Source organism: Centropristis striata, chromosome 4 (assembly GCF_030273125.1).
Source record: "Centropristis striata isolate RG_2023a ecotype Rhode Island chromosome 4, C.striata_1.0, whole genome shotgun sequence".
In the NCBI taxonomy this organism is placed as follows: Eukaryota; Metazoa; Chordata; class Actinopteri; order Perciformes; family Serranidae; genus Centropristis; species Centropristis striata.
In genome coordinates, this window is record NC_081520.1 from 13,354,692 (window position 1) to 13,377,150 (window position 22,459).

A 22,459-nucleotide genomic window follows, 5' to 3' on the forward strand; every position below is an offset into this window, starting at 1 on the left:
ATTATTGATTTATTATTATTTTGTTACTTAAAAACAAATCTAAAAAATAATTTGTTGTAAAACAGCACTATTCATGTCACAATTTTAATATATGTTGTGGAGGTGCAGAGAAAAAGGCACATTTGTGTTTCTGTAAGCAGTAAATGTGTCAAGTTTATTAATATTAAAATAAATATCATAAAAAATAAATACTGTAAACGGCCACTGTGACATATGTCACATCCATCACAGATCTTTGACATCTAGGGGTAGTATTTAAAAAACATCAGAAATGTGTTCTATGTGGTCCACTTGGTCTCTGGTATATCCCCCATAATTTTCCTTTAAGGATAAATGGGTCTGGGTTCTTATGGGTTAATATTTATGAAATAAGTCGCCTTTCAATGTAAAAGCATGCAGCTTAATTTAAACAGGACTCTTATTTTGAAATCAGATTCGAGTTCCGGTGTGCGGCGCGCGAGGTTTGTTTTGAGGGAAACTAGCTATCAGGTTGACGTCTCCGTGTTTGTTTTTAACAAAGTGATTTTGTGGTTCGTCGTCAACATTTTATAAAGACTGTCATTGAGACATGAACGTCAACACTCGTACCCGGCCATGGTAAGTTAAAATAACGTTAACGTCAAAGCTAAATCTACTTTTGCCGTCTCGTTTCTTTTTGACAAAGTAACGTTAGCACTCAATGTAAGTTAACTTGAATGTCTCTGTTTTTTAGAAAATGGCAACTAACTATAACATCTGCTATGGTTTTAAATCAAACGATAGTTAACGCTACTTTCAGGGCAATTTGCCTTAAGCAGTTTTTACTATCAAGTTACTTAACGTTTACCTAAGCTAATGTGTTAGCAGCTAACGCAAGCCTGTCCATGCCCACCCTAGGGAATGTATTAAATCCTTCATCTTAAAGTTAGATAGGTGTCTGGTTTTTAAATTGTTTCACGATAAGAGCTTTGTCTTCTCAGGTGTGCCACATAGCAAACTTTAGGAATTGCACAAATCAACTGGAATGGATTTACACTCAAAACACATGTACGACACATACAAAGATGAAATCTGGAAAGGTAAGTAACTGTTCGTCACCCTGTTAAAATAATCGCCTAACTCATTTTTCAAGTTTTGCAGGAAACACAAAAAACTTGTAACAAAGGATGTCTATTGGCATAGTAATAAGACTGTGTGTAAATTATGTAATTTAGGAGAAATAAATAATTTTTTTGAACATGCCTTTGTGACTTAAGCAAGATATGGCACTTTATTTTGAAGGTGTCTACACAAGTCTGTCAGAAACATGACATGACAAGTATCATGAGCATTAATGTTACTTCAAAGTGTCATTAATGTTCATGACACATCCCATGTCATGTTTATGACACGCTCATGTCACTCTTATGTAGACACCTCAGAGTAAAGTGTTACCAATATTAGTGTCAACAATAAAACACTGATAAACTAAACTGATAACTAAACAATCTCCCTCTAGCTCATCTTTGCTGGGTTCTTATCTGATGCCTATGAATGTGGCAAATTGTCAAAGAAGTGATGATCTTAAAGGGGTAAAATCACATGATCTGATCAACTGAGGATGTAGGAGATTTTACTATTGGTGGCCGGCGTCATGAGGAGATGATTTAGGCAAAAAAAAGTAATTTTGTCAAAAAATTACATAGGCGATTATTTTAACAGTGTGACGAGTTGGACGACTCTGTTTACATGTTTTGTCGCAGTAAAACATGAGCATTTTAAGATACCCAAAGATTTGTTTATGTTGCAGGACTGTTTTAATGCATTACCCTTACTTATATTGTGTTGAACCACATTTCATTTCCCAATTTCAGAGCTGGGACCATTGGATCCGGACTGGTTTGAGGCACTGACAGCTCAATCATTCACTAATGAGGAAAATGTCTCTGATCAAGATGAGCTGTGTGCTAACCAGGAGGGAAATTTTAAAACACCTTTTGACAGAGCTGCAGTAGACAGTCAGCTGTTTTCAACCCCCAAAGTTTTCAGACACAATCGACCTGTGTCTCCTGAAACTGAGGATGAGCAGTCGTTCAATGGTGAACAAGGTAATGTTTGATTAAAGTTTGACTGTTGATGTATTTATGCAATGTCTAGCACATGGCACAAACTGAAGCTAAGCTGGAATATGGATGTCTGCAGACATTGTAAATTAATTTCTATAAAGTAACCTACTTGTGTCTGTGTTGATAATTTACGTTGATGTTATATCTCAGAATAATAATTATAATTTCTTTATGATACATCCTAGAAAAAGAGACATTGCCCTGGACTGCAGCACAAAGTCCATGTTTGTTTCGTACATCAAAAGAGGGGTGAGTGCAAAAACTCTGACACTTAACTGTTATTGTTATGTTTGAAAGACAAATTATATATATTTATATATATATATATATATATATATATATATATATATTTTTATTTTTATTTTTTTTTATTTTTATTTTTTATTCAAAATTCATTTTTGCATAGTTCTTATTAAATGTCTGTAGCTGCTAACACTTTTTTATTTTAAAGATGTTATATAATAATGACAGTAGATAATTGCTCTTTGAGAAGAGACTCATAAGTTCAGAACTAAAATCTATTACCACCCAGTGTTAATGGAGCTATTTTGAAGGTAATTTTACCAAAGTTACTTTAATTGTCACTGTGGTAGAATTTGACATCATCATCCATTTTTCATAGGATCCCAGGTGTGAAATATGGAGGATTTCAGCCTGAGGACAGCTTTGGTGAGCTGCAAATGGATATGCATTTCATCAGCTTGAATACTGTCTGAACAAATATTTGATCATCACTTTTTTTGCTTTTGTCATTTGTACAGATCTGCTTCATACCCCCCAAAAATCTCCAGTAAGTACATTAAAATCTAACAATGATTGTTCTATAAGAAAATGACAGTATGTGAATCTGGAGTAATGGATAACATTAAGGTTTTTTCTCTTTTTATATTGTTCTTTTTTTAATAATACAGGTTAGCTACAGTAAACATATATCTGAAAGTCTCGGAGCTCAGATTCATCATGATATGTCATGGACCAGTTCTCTCAATACCCCACCAGCAGTACCGTCCACCCTGATTTTATGTAAGCAAAAGACACGGTTGCTTGTTTTAAACATCTGTAAATGTGATTTGTTAAATAACTGTCTTTCTGAATTTTATAGCTAAATCTGATGAGAGTCCCTGCCCAGTGAGTGTTTCTACAGACAAAACTGTTGTTGTGAGTACCTAAACAGGACCCAAACATTCAACAGATATATCTCTGTATGGTCTGTAAACGATATAATACATTGACTATTCTAAATTGTTTCATATTAAATCGAAAGTCAATAGATGAGGAAACAAGAGAGAAGGCACATATTCTCATTGATTTTGTTTGTTTTGTTTTATAACTCTTAATTAAATTTAGCAAGTTCTGTGCATTATATACAATAAAGCACACCTGTCTGCTCCCTGAAACTCCCTATCCCACTCCAATTTTTAATCCAGTGATCATAGAAAAATGGGATATAAATGATTTCCATATTTTCCTGAAAGTATTAGATTTTTTTTCTAATGGTAAATTAGTAAATTAATTTTCTCTAGTTTTAATTCAACCATACCAGTGAAGTAAACACAAGAATAAGCAGGTGTGACATTTGAAATTGCTTCTAAAACTCTATTTTTCTGTCTCGTCTTTCTCAGTTTGTACGGAAGCTTTTCCCGTCTCTTTCAAATGCATCCAGAGTTGAAGTGGTGTCACCTAAAAGCAATGAAATCCCTTCTGTTCCCCAAGGTGTTGTGTTTTTTCTTCACAATTTGCTGATATCCAAAATGTTGCAGTAGCTCTGAATATGAATTACTACACATTGCAGCAGATTTGTTCGGTGTTGCACAGGCTTCTTTAACCCCAAACTTAATGCAAAGTTTTACTGATTGCTCTTCTGTATCATCAACAGGTGCCGTTTCCCCTGAGCCGGGTCAGAGCCCAGAGTTGCACGAATCCCCTCAGAGCTCCCTGAATCAGAGTGACGGTGTTTGGAAACAGAAACTACCAGATGCCATTGAAGAAGAAGATGTTCGCAGAACAGTTGCAAGTGTTCTTGAAGGAGCTGAAAATGCTCTGTCTATATTTTTCACCAACAGTAATTCAGCACTGAGAAAAGTGAAAACTGACAGGATCAAAAGAAAGCAAATCATTTCGACAAAAGACCAAGGCTGCAGCTCGGCAGACATCTCAACAACAAACAATTCTGCATTCAATGAACAGAAAACAGCTGATCAAGAACCTGGCAGACATCTCTCATCCCCACCGTTGAAAACCGGAGATGTTGGAATCACCCAGTGGTCTCCCTTGAGTTTATCTGAAATTCCACCTTATACTGTGGACTCTTCTTGCCGTGATAATAGTCCTGTCACACAAGTGAAAAACAGTATTTTAATAGAACGATTGCAGAGCGACTCGGATTCTGGCCACCCCCAGAAACCAACCACGAAACCCACAAACTCTGGATTTACTATGAAAAAGAGAACATTTGTTTACACTCTTGATACTTCAAAATCGCAAGGTCAAGGAAAAGAAACACCATCTCACACCATGATGGACTCATCCCCAGGGATTCTCGATACTGGTAACACATCTCTCATGCATGTAAATTGTAAATGTGCTATAATACATTCAGTTTGTAAAGCCTTTTTTCTACAGTGACTTTTATTTATCCCTTTTGTCATCTTGCTTTATTTCAGGGCAAGAAGTTAATGTGAAGCAGTTGGGGAACCTACCTCCCTCTGTTCAAGCAAAATTCCAGGATCTTGATATGTCGCAGCTTTGCAAAGATTTTGCACAAGACTTCAGTCAAATGTCAGGCTCCTGTAAACCGAGTAAGAAAGCAGAGGATACTCCACGAAATGGCTTCTCTCCATCAGCTTGCCTGTCAGCCATGAAAAAAGCTAAGGAGAAAGCAATGCAAGTAAACTTTCACCATGACTGTGAAGACGCCAGTATCAGAAGACATGTTTCGACCACTCATCATAATACCTCTACCTATGATGGCACAATAAGTGACAGTGGATTCCAGTCTGCTGTGGCAGATAACACTCACATGACTACCCCATCATTTATTCTTCCCAGCTTAGAGATCAAAGGTCAGAGTGAACTGAGGACTGGCCTAAAAACTGATATCCACAGGACCACTCCTTTCACATCTACGAGCAAAGGAAATGGACATTCAGATTTAGATAGTATTTTACAGGAAACTGATACGGAAGCCAAGCTGTCCAGTGTAATCAAGGAAAGCCAGACACCTGGACCTGGCAAAGGGAGTGTGTTGCAAATAGAGAGCACATCAATACAACTACCCAGCAGTGCAAATGGAACTGTCGATAACATTAATTGCATTCCACTTAATGGTGAAGTTTGTGGCAGTCTGCCGGAGAAAACAACAGCTTCCCTCCCTTCCGCCCATGCATCAGGATTCAAAACAGCTTCAAATAAGGGTATACACATTTCTTCAGCCAACCTGGAGATAGCCAAGCGGCTCTTTGAAGAGACAGAAGGGGAAATAACTTTAAGTGACAAGCCCACTAAAGTGAAAAATCAAACCACCAACCAGTGGCTTTCTTCAAGTGAAAAAAATGAGTATACCAGCTGCCACTTAACAGCTTCACAAAAAGCTGATGTGACTGAGCTGTGCACTCTCTTGGAAGATGCAGAGAGCCAGTTTGAATTTACACAGTTTAAAACTGCAAAGCCAAAACAATCTCAAGGTAATGCCACCTCTCCCCAAAAAGCTGACAAAGAACTTGACCCTGATTTTCTTTCAGGTATAGATTTTGATGACAGTTTTAGTTCAGAAGCTGAAAAGCTAACTGTGATGCAAGACAGTATGTCATTAGCTTCATATAGTAAAACAAAATGTGAAACCTTCAACGTCACCAGTAAATCCACTGATTTGTCATTGTCAAGTGCAATGAAAAAAGAACATCCCTCCTCTGTACATGTATCTTCGTCTTCAAAGCACATCTCTGAAGGCAGTAGCAGTATTATGTCGGCTGAACCCAAAAGTCTTGACAAAGCTGGGCACACTGAAAGAAGCAAACTGGAGAGCAAAAATCCTTTAATGCTTGGTGTGGGATTTAAAACTGCAGGAGGAAATGTTTTGAGAGTTTCAAAGAAGTGTCTGAGCAAAGCTAGAGCTTTGTTTGCAGATTTAGAGGAGAATCTTGTGACAAGTCAAGAATCAGAAAACAAGCAAAGCAACAAAACTGATGCTAAAACATTGCTTAAGAGCAGTGTAGTTAATCCTTCTGGTTACCTTTTGCATCATAAGGAGGATAATTCAAAATTCTCTGGTTGTGGTACTGATGCTGAGGAGGGGATTCAGGGCTGTTTTTCCAACACAAAGGATGCCTCTTCAGACCAACAGACCACAGGCATTAGAGATGCAACAAAAAGTTTGAAAAACATCAAAACAGACAAAACCACACATCACAGTGGGTTCCAGATGGCCAGTGGGAAAGATATTTCTATTTCAGCAAAAGCTATGCAAGACGCAGATGCTTTCTTCAGAGACTGTGATGCAATGGCCAGTAACACTGGTGTGTCAGTAAAACATGCAAAGAGCATAGAACCCTTGCCTGGAAGTGTCAGTCCTAAGGAAAGCCCTCGAAAATGTAACAAGAATCTGGATGAGTTTGAAAATGTGAATGCTGGACCAGCTGCAAGCCATACAGAGGTTATTCAACATAATGTGGAGATTGACACTTTTGGTTTTAATAATACACTGGCTTTAACAAGTGCAGCTTCTTTCCATGGAAACACGCCGTCGATTGCAAAGGGACTTTCATCTCTCTCATGTAAACCATCCAAAAATATTGACTCCCCTGCCATCAATGGATTGAGCAATGGTGGTGGATTTTGTACAGCCAGTGGGAAGAAAGTATCCATGTCAGCTGATGCGCTGAAAAAAGCAGAGCTTCTTTTCAATGACTTTCATACAGTTGAGGACACAAACAAACAGCTGAAACAAAAAGAAGATGCTTTAGGAACAGGTAAACTCACAAATCAAATTCAAGTTTCAGCACCTAAAAATGGAGGGTTTCAGACAGCCAGTGGAAAAGGAGTTGCAATTTCATCTGCAGCTCTCAAGAAAGCAAAATTCTTGTTAAGTGAATGTGAAGGGGATGAGGATACAAACGGTGTAAAACCAAATCATTCCAAGATGCCAGTTCCTACTCCACCTCCCAGGAAAAGTGGATTTCTTGCAGCTAGTGGAAAGTCAGTGGCACTGTCAGCGGAGGCCCTCCAGAAGGCAAAAGCTCTCTTTAGTGACATCACTTTCAGTGCTAAGAGCCCAGACACAAGGCACAGTGATAAGAAACAAGACAGTGCTGAAAATACAGAGAAAATGCATTGTGGTTTCATGACTGCAGGGGGAGCAAAAGTCCATTTGGCACAGAAAAATCTGCTGAAAGCAAAAACCCTTTTGGAAGAATTTGATGATGGTTCTATTTCAACAAAAGCAATGCAAGAAGCAGATGCCTTCTTTGAGAACTGTGAGAACATTATTGATGTCAATGAAGACATGTTGGTGCAACATAAGAAAAGTGTAGCACCTGTGAGTGGAAGTGGCATTGAAAAGAAAACCCTTTCAGAAGTTAAACAAGATCAAAGGATGACAAACATGTCTGAGGAGCCTGGAAATGGACACACTCATTTTGAAAATGTGAACGATGAAAAGCTTAACAAAGGAGTTTTTAAGAACACATTGGATTCTACCAATGCAGCATCTTTACACAGAAACCCATCTTTGATAAAGCAATTTCCTCCCCTGTTGTGCACAACATCACAGAACATTAGTTCCTCTGCCAACAATGAATTGAGCAAAGGGGGTGGATTCTGTACAGCCAGTGGAAAAAAAGTGTCTGTGTCTGATGATGCAATGGCAAAAGCAAAGTCTCTATTGAATGAAAGTGCAACAATTGAGGACACAAACAAACGACTGAAACAGAAAGAAGAAATCTTTCCTCCACAGAATGGTGGATTTCAGACAGCCAGCGGCAAAGGGGTTACTATTTCATCTGCAGCCCTAAAGAAAGCAAAAACTCTGTTAAGTGAATGTGAAGGAGCTGAGGATGAAAACGGTGTAAAACCAACAGATTTCAAGATTCCAGTTCCTGGTCCACTTCCTAGTACTACTGGATTTCTTGCAGCCAGTGGTAAGCCAGTGGCTCTGTCGGCTGAAGCTTTTCAGAAGGCAAAAGCTCTCTTCAGTGACATCAGTTTCACTGCAGAGATCTCTGATGCAAAGATCAATGACAACAAACAAGACAATGCTGAAAATACAGAGAACATGCATTGTGGTTTCACAACTGCAGGGGGAGCAAAAGTTCATGTGTCACAGAAAAGTCTGTTGAAAGCAAAAACCCTTCTTGAAGAAACTGATGATGGTTCTATTTCAGTAAAAGCAATGCAAGAAGCAGATGCTTTCTTCGAGAACTGTAACATCATGGATGCTAATAATGACATGTCTGGAAAACATAAGAAAAGTCTAGCACCTGTAACACCTCTGATCAAACAAAAAGAAGAAACTCCTTCACCACAGAATGGTGGATTTCAGACAGCCAGTGGAAAAGGAGTTACTATTTCATCTGCAGCCCTCAAGAAAGCAAAAACTCTGTTGAGTGAATGTGAAGGAGAAGAGAATGGTGTAAAACCAACACATTCCAAGATGGCAGTCCCTGGTCCACCTCCCAGGAAATGTGGAATTCTTTCAGCCAGTCGTAACCCAGTGGCATTTTCATCTGAGGCCCTGCAGAAGGCGAAAGCTCTCTTCAGTGACATCAGTTTAAGTGCAGAGAGCTCAGATAAAAGGAACAGTGACAAGCAGCAAGACAACGCTGAAAATACAGAGAAAATGCAGTGTGGTTTCACAACTGCTGGAGGAGAAAAAGTTCATGTGTCAAAGACAAGTCTGTTAAAAGCAAACAACCTTTTGACAGAATTTGATGGGGAGTGCTATGATTCAACCCTACACTCAAGCCCACATGACACTAATAAGTCAGATCCATCAGAAGTAAAGTGTAATCTCACTACAGCCATTGACAGCAACGTGCCTCAGAGAGTTAAATCTCTAACCTCTTTTCAAGGAACTGGCCATGGAAATGAAATTCTTCAAAATCCAAGTGTACCTGGTTGTAGTTACAAAGACAAGAGGCACCCGAGTGCATTTAAGTCAAAACAAGGCAAAGTCACCCCAGCAGGGGTCGGCAACCTTCATGGCAGCCCCGAAGAGGAAATGTCAAGTATTTTGGACTATGAAATAAATCAGACAAGCAGCAGCGAGGTATCTAAGGTCAAAAGGCACCAAGAGTCTTCAGTTCTAAAAATTCAGTCACTTAACCTAAGTGGCTGCACAGAAACCCAGCAGAGGTTTTTAGCCCAGGAAGCTCTGGACTGCACTAAAGCTTTGTTAGAGGATGAAAGTCTCGCTGGCCAAAGTCTCTCAATGACCTTCGAAAATGTGCAAGAAAACGCTAAATCCAGCCACAGTTCTGTAGAGGAACAAACAAGGACAGAGAAAAGACCAGTAGAGGACCCAGATATGACTAGTAAGTGTCTGTATTGTAAATCAAAAAGTAGTAGCCTATGATAGTTTCTTGTTAATGATGCACATATTGTCTCAATGTTTTCAGATCTTGTGTTAGTTCGCTAGCACATATACTTAAAATGTTTTCAGATCTTATGAATTTGAAGAACAACATTATTTCACCACAGTTTGAAGTTTAACAGATTGTTCTCATACCGCAAATAAACCATTATTTTGACTAACTGAATGCTTGTATATCGCTAAGCTTAAGCTGTAACTCTCTCCATTGAAATCTTCTAGGTCAGCCTCCCCTGAAAAGACGATTACTGGAAGAATTTGACAGGACTGTTGATAGTCCAACAGGTTCAACACTCCGACCAGAAAAAAGTTGTCCAAATGGTAAATCACTAGCAGTGTAACACATTATCTAAATAATGCACATTTGGTCTCATAAGTTAAATAGTCCTAATCTGTATTTATTTTTAAGGTGTAATGAAAGACAGGAGGGTTTTCAAGTACAGCACCTCTCTCCATCCAAGCATCACAAGACCACACAGGTAAGTTGTCTTTGAATTGTTGACCATGTTTTAAGAAAATTACGTATAACTCTACTCAAGAAATAGTTCAGATGCCGTGAAAATCATTTGTAACCTACGTTCAAATTAATAAAGAACAAATGATTTGCTAAGACAAGATATCTAATGCTCAAACTGGACTATCTTGAATCAAGGTTGTAGGTTATTACTGATGTTCGTCTGTCTTACAGGAATGGAAAAAACTATGTGGAAACCATACTACAAAGGACAACACCAACAAAACTTTCAACACCAGGAGAAAGCAGATCTGCACATTCAAAAACACCAACATTTGTTCCTCCATTCCACAAGAATACAAAGACTGAAAGACACAACAATACAGCGCTCAAGGACAACATAAGAACACCTTCTGCATTTGTTCCTCCGTTCAAGAAACAAAGAACTTTTGTCGAAGAGAGCTCCTCTAAACCACAAGAGGATAAACACCACCATCTCTCTGCAATGCCCTTTAACAGCAACACTTATGTACCGCCCACTAAAAAAACACAAAGCACTACAGATTTAACTGGAAACAAAAGCAAAGAAGATATTCAGTCGGTGGCCTTGGCTGACAGTACAAATGATGATCTGATGAATAATCAAAAGTGTCCTGTTGGCTGTGGATCAGAGGACTCTGCTCTAGAGGCAGCATGTGTGGAGGACACATTGTCCCGAAACCAAGGTGCAGTAACCTTTTTGGATGAAGTCTGTTTGATACAATGTAAATACTAAATAGAGTGAAAATAATAATGTGTTTATGGTCTACAGACATGTTTCAGAATCTTCATAATGTAGAGCTGGCACGAGACATGCAAGATATGAGGATCAGGAAAAAGAAGCGCCAGACTATTCGACCTTTACCAGGTAGTTTGTTTCTGACCAAAACCTCAGGAGTGTCGAGGACCCCGTTTAAAGCTGCAGTCAATGGAAAGCCTCCTGGAAGATACACCCAAAAACAGGCAAGAACTGTTTGTCAGTGAATTCTGTTGTATTTGGTAAAAAAAAATAAGATATCACTGTCATGTAACCAGCTTTTTGACATGTTCATCTTGTTGATTTCCAGCTGTATGGACATGGAGTTCATCAGCATGTGTATGAGATCACCAGTGAGATTGCAGAATCTTTTCGCTTTGAAATACCGCTGTTCATCAAACGGGAGGCGGTTATAGATGGAGGTGGTGTTCAGCTTGCTGATGGAGGATGGCTGATCCCCAGCAAGGATGGGACAGCAGGGAAAGAAGAGTTTTATAGGTATTACATTTGATTTGTGTTTAAATCAGTTTTTGAAATGTCAATCCTATTATAATGTTTGAAAACCAATTGTATATTGGTATCTGCAACTGCAGACTGATTGTAATGAATAATATAATTGAGTTCTACACTGTCCACAGAGCATTATGCGACACCCCAGGTGTGGATCCTAAACTGATCAGTGAGGGGTGGGTGTACAATCACTACCGATGGATTGTGTGGAAGCAAGCCTCAATGGAGAGATCATTTCCAGAAACAATGGGTGGCCTCTGCCTCACTCCAGAGCAGGTCCTCCTCCAACTGAAGTACAGGTATGTAGGATTATATCTTATGTTGGTTTCAGTGTGTTTCATTAGTTTAAGCTAATTTTATCATGCATTTTAACGAGGCATCTACACATCTTGTTGCAAAATGTGTTTAAATATATCCCAGAAGTATTACACATTGCCCACTTTCATTTTTTCTTTATCATTTAAAAGCTGGACAGCATGACATTTTATAGACATTTAGTTAGGAAATTAACTTAAATATATATATATATATATATATATATATATATATAAAATATAAACAAGATAATCAAAATGTATTTGTATTTTTAAATGATACATATTTTAATGTAATTTTATTTAAATGCATTTATTTTATTTTTCGTGTTTCAGATATGATGTAGAGGTGGACCACAGCCGCAGGCCAGCTCTGAGAAAGATTATGGAAAAGGACGACACCGCAGCTAAAACCCTGGTCCTCTGTGTTAGTGGGGTCGTCTCCAGGGGTCACTCTCCAAACAGGCAGCGTTCCAGTGACACCAAGACTCCACAAGGTGCTAATGCAAAGGTTGAAAACCCATCTGCAGTTGTCTGGCTGACAGATGGATGGTATGCCATTAAAGCCCAGCTGGATGAACCTTTGACGGCCATGCTTCACAAAGGTCGAGTGGCTGTCGGCGGGAAGTTGATCATCCATGGGGCTCAGCTGGTGGGATCACAAGATGCTTGCTCCCCTCTGGAGGCACCTGAATCTCTCATGTTAAAGGTAAATGTACTTTATGATAAAGCTATTTTAAGAATGAGGCAACAATTTCTTCAGTCTGTTCAGAAGGCAAACAAATAAGTTGACTTATTAATTGTTCCTGCTTAGATTTGTGCCAATAGCAGCAGACCAACACGATGGGATGCCAAATTGGGATTTTACAGGGATCCACGGCCATTCCTGCTTCCTGTCTCCTGTTTGTACAGCAGTGGAGGACCAGTAGGATGTGTGGACATTATCATATTGAGAAGTTACCCTATACAGGTGTGTTCTGTCTTGCATGGACATGTTGTTATTGCTATTTGTGGAAGCTGATTGTAACTGCATCAGAGATTATTTGTCAAACATCATATGTTCTTGCTGTCTACTTACAAATAGGCTACTCTAAGACATGCCAATAGAATAATTAGTGATAAATTCCATATTATACACCCAGAGTACCAGGTCCTGTCCTCTGGTCAGAAGTTCAGAAGACCTTGAGCAAATTAATGACTTAAAAATCAATTTATCATGTCGATAAAACTTAAATAATTGCAAATGGAGGATGGACACTGGATGTTCCATGTTTTAATTTAAGGATTTTTTTGTTCTTAGTGAGGTGTTTGTTTTCTCTGTTTGCCTAAGTAATTTTAGACCCTTGCTATGTTATTTATTCATGTATTATTACCATTATTGTATGAAAATGTGACACATTTCTCACTCTGTGGGACAATAAAGTTAATCTTGAATCATGAATCTTAATGATCCATTTTGACTGTTTGTCACATTATCCAGTGGATGGAGAGGAAACCAGATGGAGGTGTTGTGTTCCGTTCTGTGCGTGCAGAAGAAAAGGAGGCGAGGAGATACAACAACCAAAAACAAAAAGCTATGGAGATCCTATTTGCCAAGATTCAAGCAGAATTTGAAAAGGAGGACAAAGGTAGGAATCATGTTTTTAGCATGTTAGGTACAGTTTGATATTGATTTAAGTTTTAACATATTATCATCTTCAGGTAATAACAAACCTCAACGTAGAAGACGGACAATCGGTAGTCAGGATATTGCAAGTCTTCAAGATGGAGAGGAGCTCTATGAAGCAGTGGGGGATGACCCTGCTTACCTTGAGGTGAGAAGAAATTCACTTTACACATTTAATTTCTCTCAAGAATAGAGTTTTCAGTGTACTCCTGTTTCACTTGCATGTCCAAGGCTCATTTGAGTGATGAGCAGTTGGAGACTCTACGTACCTACAGGAGCTCTCTGATGGAGAAGAAACAGGCTGAACTGCAGGAACGCTACCGCCAAGCTTTACAGAATGCAGAGGACAGTGAAGGAAGCTGTCCCAAGCGAGACGTTACACATGTGTGGAGACTCTGCCTCGCTGACTCCATGGGCCAGCCCAGCAGTGGTGTGTCTTTGTTCTTCTATATTTCATATGCACTGTGGTTACTTTATTGTGTCTTCAAATACTGAATTATAGTAATGCTTTTGTATTGTTTTTAGTATTCCAGTTGAACCTTTGGCGACCTTCCTCTGATCTTCAGTCTTTACTGAAAGAAGGCTGTCGATATAAAGTCTATCACCTCACCACTTCGGATGGAAAGAAACATGGTGGTAGCACAACTGTTCAGCTGACTGGGACAAAGAAAACACAGTTTCAGGACCTGCAGGTGCTGTAGAAACAACCGTCTTGAGCACACTTATGAAATGCAGATACAGCGTTTTTAAATAAATATAATAAATTAGGATAATGATAAAAAAAAAATGCTCTTCCTTTCTTTTCTTTTTTCATCATTCAGGCCTCTCAGGAATGGTTATCAACACGTTTCCAACCGAGGGTCTCAACCCATTTTGTGGATCTTCAAAACACAGAATTCCAGCCGCTGTGTGGAGAAGTTGATCTCACAGGATATGTCATCAGTATAGTAGATGGACAAGGTAGGTACATTTTTTTCTTAACTGTTTCTGCTTATAACTATATTGTTAACTAAATTATTGTTTGTGCTTTTGAACACAGGTTTTTCCCCTGCATTTTATTTGACCGATGGGAAACGGAACTTTGTTAAAGTGCGCTGTTTCAACAGCTTTGCTCAGTCCGGCTTGGATGATGTGGTAAAACCACGTGCCCTGTTGGCTCTGAGCAACCTGCAGCTGAGAGGTCAGTCCACAACTCCCACTCCTGTTGTGTACGCTGGAGATCTAACCGTCTTCTCAACAAACCCCAAGGAAGTTCATCTGCAGGAATCCCTCTGCCAACTCAGGAACCTGGTCCAGGTAAAGTGCCAAAAGTCCAAACCTATAAAGCAGCTGTGATGCATCAAAAATCGTTTTGACCATTGACTCATTTAAAGGTACATCATTCATCAAAGGCTGAATGCTCTCCCAGCCAAAGTGCTTCATGATCAAAAAGATCACAATTGCATTAGTTGGAATTCAAACAAGGTGCTGGTGCAGAATATGGTTAATGGAATTGGAATTACTGAATATGAACAGCTATCTTTCTCAGATATTAACTTTTTTCATGCTAACCTTAGAAGTTGTGCTGAACACCATTGGAATTACATTTGTTGAAAATGTGATAAAATGGCAACATTTTAGTCTGTGGCTTCTCATAATGACCTCTCACAAGTATTTTATACCTTGATTGTCTTTATTTCACACTTGAAAAGAAATAAACTTACATTGATCAGCACTGAATTAAACACAAATAAAAAACTGCAAACAGACACAAGACATACAGTTTAATGGTTAGGTGTGAGTGCCGAGGTATGTAATGGACTAATGCTCGGATTAGTATTGACTGACCTGAACCACATGAGCTTTATCATCTTACTTTGCTCTGTCTTAATGGTTTGGATACAGTAAAGTGGTGTAAAATATTGAAATGACAACTATAATTTTCATATTTTTTACAGGGTCAGGAGAACTTCTTTCCAGTTGCTGAGGAGGAGCTTTCCCGTTTAATCAGTTCTGATGGCCTGGGGTCCATCTCCTCTCCAGCTTTTCAAACACGAACCGCAGCTTCTGCAACGATCGTAAAACAAGACACAAAAACAAGTGTGAGTTTATGCACTTGCTGTCTGATGCATTTGCTCTCGTAACCACTTCATATTGATTAAAAATTTAAATGTCTTTTTTTTTATGCAGGTGACATCTCAGCAGTCGGTCAGAAGCCTTGGATCTTTCACACCTGTAAGCAGGAAACCTCCTGCAGCAAACTGTTCAACAGAGAAAGACCCTGTCTCCCTGAAAAGGAAGAGAGCTTTGGATTATCTCTCTCGGATCCCGTCCCCACCACCTCTCTCCGTTCTGGGCTCTGTGGCTTCCCCATATGTAAATAAGACTTTCAACGCCCCGCGGAGGTCTGAGACACCTAGCACTTTAAAAACTGTACAGACTCCAGCCTGCAAACCTGTCAAATCACCAGTAGAGGATGAATGGGTGAATGATGAGGAACTGGCTATGATTGACACCCAGGCACTGCGTTGGTGATTTACTGTAGGTACATAAGACTGTAACTTGTAAAAAAAAAAAAACCCGTACAAATGAGTGTAAATGCTGCATATGTTATATATCCTGTGGTTGTTTTTGTTGTTTCACTGGAACCATTAAAAAGGTGAAATCACTTCACATTAGTAAAATCATGTCATCACTTCATACTGTTCTACATTCTTCCTCTTAATCTGTTGTTTGTAAAGTTCAATAAATTAAACAAATTTAGACTTGCATTCCTTCAGTTTAGCACCATTATCTCATATTTGTGTTAAATTGTGATGCAAAAAAATACCAAATTTATGATAAATGGTTTACAAGGTATTAAATCTGAACAAAGAAAACTGATTCTAAATGCCATGATAAAGATTTGTCACAAAGTATTTTGTATAAGATGATTTATAACTATTAGGTTGATATTGACAACTTTTTTTAAATTGGTAAAAATCTGTTGCTCTGTCAATCTACTGTAAAATTATATATTTATATAATTACCACTTTCACTGAGTAAAATCGTTCAAACAAATTCAGTTGATGCAAAAATGAATTCATTTTTCAGTATTTTAACCATTTAAATACCAGTTTGTTTACATAATGTCACTTGCTTTTTATGGGGAAAAAATCTGTATAGTAATTGCTAGGAGGATTTTTGTTTTCACAGTCTCATATATGTCAAAGATTAGCATAACTGATTTTTTTATCCAGTGTCAAATTACACTGGAGATTCGCGAGTTGGAGTTTAACTAGCCCAGTTTGCCTAAGTATGTGTTTCCTATTAATCAAACCCACTTATGGTCATATTTTGTAGAAGTAGAAGGAAGGGAAGCAACACATTAATCGTGTTTTGTATAAGATGATTATTATTTTTGGTCTATATTGTCTATTTGGTCTTATTGTCTATGTGTCACACTCCAGTCCTGCTGGCAGCTCTGACGCCCTCATTAGCATGTTCCCCTGCCGTTAATGAAGCGACGAAGAAGAAACGTCACTTCCGTAAACAAACTACCTGCTATGTGGAAGTTGTGTGCCGGCTGTTTTTTGTTAATGTTTTTTCCGTTATTTATGCATCTTAAATATCTACGGTGAGCATTAATCGATTTTGACATTTACTTTATTTTGAATGTGAGGGTAATAATTCATTTTCCTTTACGTAGTTGTGTGTTTTTCACCATCTTTTGTGTAGCACATGAGGTGACATTAGCTAACGGTGAAGGTTAGCTTAGTTTCAGTTTTAGCTTCACTGCCGTTACACTGATTACTAATTTACCTGCTCTCTGAAATTAATGAGAAGTTGTCATGGTCGGAGCATATTAAACGTGTCAATAACAAAGTATTGAAATCTATTGGTGTCATCAGAAGAATTCGTGGTCTCATTTCGTCACACTGTTAAAATAATCGCCTATGTCATTTTTTTTAAATTGTTTTTTGTTTTTTTGCCTAAATCATCTCCTCATGACGCCGGCCACCTATGGTAAAATCACCTACATCCTCAGTTGATCAGATCATGTGATTTTACCCCTTTAAGATAATGGCCTATGTCAAGTGTGTGACTTAAGCGGATTTATTATGCCTAAGTCAAAATAAAATGTGGCTTAGTCAATTTTTTGAACATGACTTTGCGACTGAAGCAAGATATGGTAACACTTCGTTTTGAAGGTGTCTACATAAGAGTAACATGAGCGTATCATAAACATGACATGGGATGTGTCATGAAGATTAATGACACTTTGAAGTAACATTAATGTTTATGATACTTGTTATGTCATGTTTCTGACAGGCTTGTGTGACTCTTATGTAGGCACCTTCAAAATAAAGTGTTACCATATCTTGCTTAAGTCACAAAGGCATGTTCAAAATTTGCCTAAGTTTTCGTGTTTCCTGCAAAACTTGAAAAAATGAGTTAGGCGATTATTTTAACAGGGTGACGATATCTCAGAATGCACTGTATTATAGTTTAATGTATCTACTTCTCAGTTATTGTAATATTGTTTGGGCCAGCGCTTATCCTTCTAATTTACAGAAATTATTTATCACACAAAAGAAATTTGTTAGATTAGCCACCTTCTCTAATTATTTGTCTCCATTTGCCCCTCTGTTTAAGAAACTTCAATCATGCATATTTTTCTGTTTTTTGTAATTGTCCTTTCTATGGTGCAAATAAATAAATACAAATACAAATTTTAAAGATAAATTTGCGGCAACAAAAACTGTAATGATACACGTTACATATCGTAATGTTTGTCACGTGTTGTCTGAATTTTTTATCTGTTTCGATGCAGATGTCTCACACTGGATCCTCCTGTACGACCTCTCATGACATAGTCAAGCCTTCTACAGGTGTTAATGGAAGAATCAAAAGTGGTCGAGATGAATCTGTTGATGAAGTTGCTACATCTGAGACCAATGACTCCAGCGGTCCAGACACAAGTGTGAGGGAGCGTGTGTTAAAGGAGGTAGGACTCACCAGCACTGCCTTCATTGGTCCAGCTTTTCCTCCTCCAAAACACACCAGAGTCAAGCCCAACTTTGAAGACACGCTGAGTGAGTTTTACAAAGAGCTTGATAAGATCGATACACCCGATGGTGCTAATGGTAACCCAGGGAAACAAAATGCAGATCGTTTTCGACGACCTTTACCTCCCAAAACATCAACCAGCAAACAGACTAAGGATGGAAGCGAGGAGAAAATTGTTTACACAAGCCAATCTGCAGAGACAGACGGCAACCAGAATAGTATTGGGAAGTCACAGGCATCCTGGTCACACTGGTATCAAAACGAGCCATATTACCCCAGAAGACCAAGGCCAGCTGCTCCTCCTCAAAATCAACAGCATTATCCTCAAACACTGAACAGACCACCAAACCCAGGATTTCACAGACCCCCATTCCTTCGTCCACCACCTCCTCCTACATTCCCAAATCCACAAAACGCTCCAACACACGTGAATCAAAACTGGAGCAATTCGGGCACAACAAACCAGTATCAAGAGGAGTCGCACTTTCCAACATTTCCTAGCTTCCCACCTCCAAATGTATGCACTCACCCCTCTCAGGGCATTTATGGAGCTTCTCCATACCACTTAGACAGGGACGAACGGGGTTGTAACTATGATGTTCACTCAGATCGTGTAAATTCTGGATGGTCTAGAGATGGAAACGAAGAATCGTGTCAGTTTGCTGAAGATTATGGCAGGCGCCATAAATATGATTCAGAAAATGAACCGTGGGAGCATCACCACCGACCTCCCAATAAGACTAGTACATACCACTCTTCCTTGGTGCTGATCTTGATGAGGGGATTACCAGGATCTGGGAAATCAACAATGGCCAGGTCTGTCTTTATGGAACCTCAAGTCACATAAATAAGTGTATTGTCAGTTTAAAGGAGATTAAAACTCAACTTCCAAGACTCAATATATTATGTTCATTGTACATTTTTTTTTCTCACAGGGAGCTTCTCACCACTGGACCCAGTGGGCTAATACTGAGCACAGATGACTACTTCTGTCACAGAGATGGGTACCGCTACGAACCAGGCCTTCTTGGAGCAGCACATGAATGGAACCAGAACAGAGGTATTGTCTCTTTAAATACTGCATTAAAACGTACTTACCATTCAGTATAATCTACTTATAGTACTGTATAATTATAGGTATAGGCATCCATAAATATTCAGAATGGTTTAAAACAATAATCACGTCATAAAGTATTACATAAAAGTTGATGTATCATAATACTTCATAATTGTCACTTGTAGGCTCGGATAGATTGTAGTGTATTATAATTCTCAGTTGAAATGCATTATAATATTTTTTATAATGCATAATAATCACTGCTACAATGCATTTTAATGTGATTATAGAGTTAGGGTAGTGAGTCAATCCTAACACTAATAAATGACAAAAACAGTGTCAGTGAGTGACCAGTAGTTATAAAGCATTATATGTGAACTCAAATGTTGTGTATAAGATGCCTTTTAATATGCTTTGATTATTGTTATAAAGAATTAAGAATTGAAAACAATCATTATACAGTGCTATAAGCAGATTTACGGTATATATTACATAATACTTAATGAGTATGGGCTTCACAGAAAGGGTTAGTTATTTCTTTACGTTTTTATTACATCATCACAGCGATGTTTCTGTCAGACTTCAATGAAGACAGTCTTTGCTGTGTTCTTATCACACTCATTTTCAGACCTATGTGAGGAGTAGTTGAATTTTTCTGGTTTAAGCCAGAAAAATGGCTGGTTCAATTTCTCTCACTCCCATCCAAATTAACATTAACACACGCCCTTTTAGCTAATAAAGTGGATGCTTTATGAGAGCAACAAGTTCTCTAAGATGGATGAAATTTGTTTGATCATCGTCCTTTAAATATATGTAATATATATTAAAAATTCTCTTTCAGCTAAAGATGCGATGCATGATGGTCGATCTCCCATTATTATTGATAATACAAACGGCCAAGCTTGGGAAATGAAGCCATATGTCAAAATGGTAGGTGTGGACCTGAAGATTTAACTGAATGTTTGGCTAATGTGTAACACACCACCTTCATAGGTCATTGTCAAATTTACAAGTTTTTTTTTACAATTTCTTTTTTTTTTTTTAACAGGCCTTGGAGAGAGGATACAAAGTGGACTTTTGTGAACCAGACACCAGCTGGAAGTTTGATCCTTATGAGCTGGAGAGGTATGGTTTCTTAATTATCATACTGTAAATCATTTAAAAATTCAATATGATATTAATCAAAATATGTTGTCTAAATGTATAATAACAAGTGCATATTAATTGCGAGACATACTCAGCACGTTCCATTTGTCAATAATTAAACTTAATAATTACACTTTAATTATTTGTCATAATTAAAGTGTAAAACATTTAGGGCTTATCTTGTGGTTATTTCATATAGACTACTTATTTATTAAATAAGAAGAAAACGTGCTATTATGTGAAATATTTTGTGATTGAGGTATTAAGTCTACTATATTGAAACAAAAGATTCTGGTCGTACCGCCCAGCCCACATAGAAACTTCCATTACAACACTGTACTGTTCTCCCTGCAGGAGGAACAAGCATGGAGTTCCACAGGAGAAGATCGCTCAGATGATGGATCGTTTCTCATTCCCAATATCTGTGGACATCGTCATGAGTTCACAAGAACCGCCTCATGTGAACCAGAGACGTCGTCCAGAGCAGTCACAGTTGATGAGGACAAACAGAGATTTCCATTAGATCTTTACAGGAATTCAACCATCCAAATAATTTGCCATGAAGAACGAAACTTTTGAAGTTTTGTAAAAAATGATTAACTACTGTTTCTACGTGATTTTTAGTCAATTTTTTTGTATTTTGTAAATTTGTGTAAAGAAAGAGGAATTATATTTTTTCTGACCAAGTTTTCATAATTACAGTTCCACGTATGCCAGGAAAAGAATGTTATTTTTGCTATTTGTATTGAATGACTTTTGCAGTTTGTGTGTTCTGTTCAATATACAACAACATGGAAAACCAAAAGGTTGTCCTCATCTGCCTCATGTTGCATAAATCCTCTTATTCTACCCTGTGCCAATATGTGTCTTTTTTAAGGCAGAGAGCTGTTTTTTGCCAATGGCTGTAGGGTGCACCAAAAGGTCTTTTCCATTTGTCTCCTTAAAACTGCCAAATATCTTTTAATACCATATTTAATTTTGGTGAACTTTTAAAACACAGGTGTTTATTTTTTGTGTTATATATAGAGACAGGTGTATTAGGGAACTAGTTTAGTCTCATTAAGATGAGTTATTCCGTGAGAGTGAGGTCAGATGTCAAAGTAGTCAATTTGCAATCAGAATGGGAATGCTTTACAGATAAGGTTACAGATTTCCAGTCTGTCATGAACAGTAGCCAGGTGCCCCTATGGACATTGCAATGACCATTCCTCCTTTTGATACCGGACATTAGAAGATGTTTTTCCTGATGGGGGATAAAATCAACAGTTATTATGTACAAATATTTATTTGAAAGTCTGAAGTTATGCATATCAATTGAAAATCTTCAAAAGTTACAGCATTTTCAGTGTAAAATTCCCTCTTGACCTCCAAAGTAAGAAATGGTATTAAAAAAAATAGCAGCAGTACAAAATATTCATTAACTTCATAAACACACTGAACTTCCCATGAGATCTCTTCGTGGAAGCAGAATAACCCGACTACACCTACATAAATTACTGAGGAAAACAATGTATAGAGACCCTATCACAGTGAAAGAGCAGAACGAACAGAGTGCTGGAGAGGTTTGTGTCTGATAGGATTCATTATTGTGTCTCGCAGGAAATGACATTTTGCCGCTGTATTCCCTCTGGTGTTCATTAAAGCAGCACACCGAGATGCTGTTTTGTTGACTCCATGTTTTTCCAATCAGTGGAGTCCTGTGGAGAGCCAGGAATGAGCTTTTCACTCCAGCACAATTTGAGCATGTAAATGTGAACCAGTAAATTTACACGGATGATGTAGTTCACAGAAAACTTTATGTTAATATGTTGTTTTTTTATA

General features: G+C 38.1%; 2 protein-coding genes across 2 annotated transcripts; both read left to right on the plus strand.

The window, feature by feature from the left end:
- The first annotated feature begins 444 nt into the window (after positions 1-444).
- brca2 (BRCA2 DNA repair associated) lies at positions 445-16,220 on the plus strand. Its single transcript, XM_059331709.1, has 27 exons — positions 445-597; positions 960-1,058; positions 1,833-2,066; positions 2,270-2,333; positions 2,707-2,753; positions 2,846-2,874; positions 2,996-3,107; positions 3,187-3,242; positions 3,707-3,797; positions 3,961-4,632; positions 4,748-9,610; positions 9,889-9,987; positions 10,076-10,145; positions 10,355-10,845; positions 10,932-11,122; positions 11,227-11,414; positions 11,555-11,725; positions 12,077-12,449; positions 12,555-12,710; positions 13,221-13,368; positions 13,442-13,554; positions 13,638-13,836; positions 13,932-14,098; positions 14,228-14,366; positions 14,446-14,702; positions 15,344-15,487; positions 15,576-16,220. The coding sequence occupies exons 2-27, from the start codon at positions 1,004-1,006 to the stop codon at positions 15,918-15,920; spliced, it is 9,474 nt and encodes a 3,157-aa protein (XP_059187692.1). The 5' UTR covers positions 445-597; positions 960-1,003; the 3' UTR covers positions 15,921-16,220.
- A 694-nt stretch (positions 16,221-16,914) lies between these two features.
- On the plus strand, positions 16,915-21,470 carry n4bp2l2 (NEDD4 binding protein 2-like 2). Its single transcript, XM_059331431.1, has 6 exons — positions 16,915-17,002; positions 18,200-19,251; positions 19,371-19,495; positions 20,334-20,422; positions 20,541-20,617; positions 20,993-21,470. The coding sequence occupies exons 2-6, from the start codon at positions 18,200-18,202 to the stop codon at positions 21,159-21,161; spliced, it is 1,512 nt and encodes a 503-aa protein (XP_059187414.1). The 5' UTR covers positions 16,915-17,002; the 3' UTR covers positions 21,162-21,470.
- Positions 21,471-22,459: the final 989 nt, after the last annotated feature.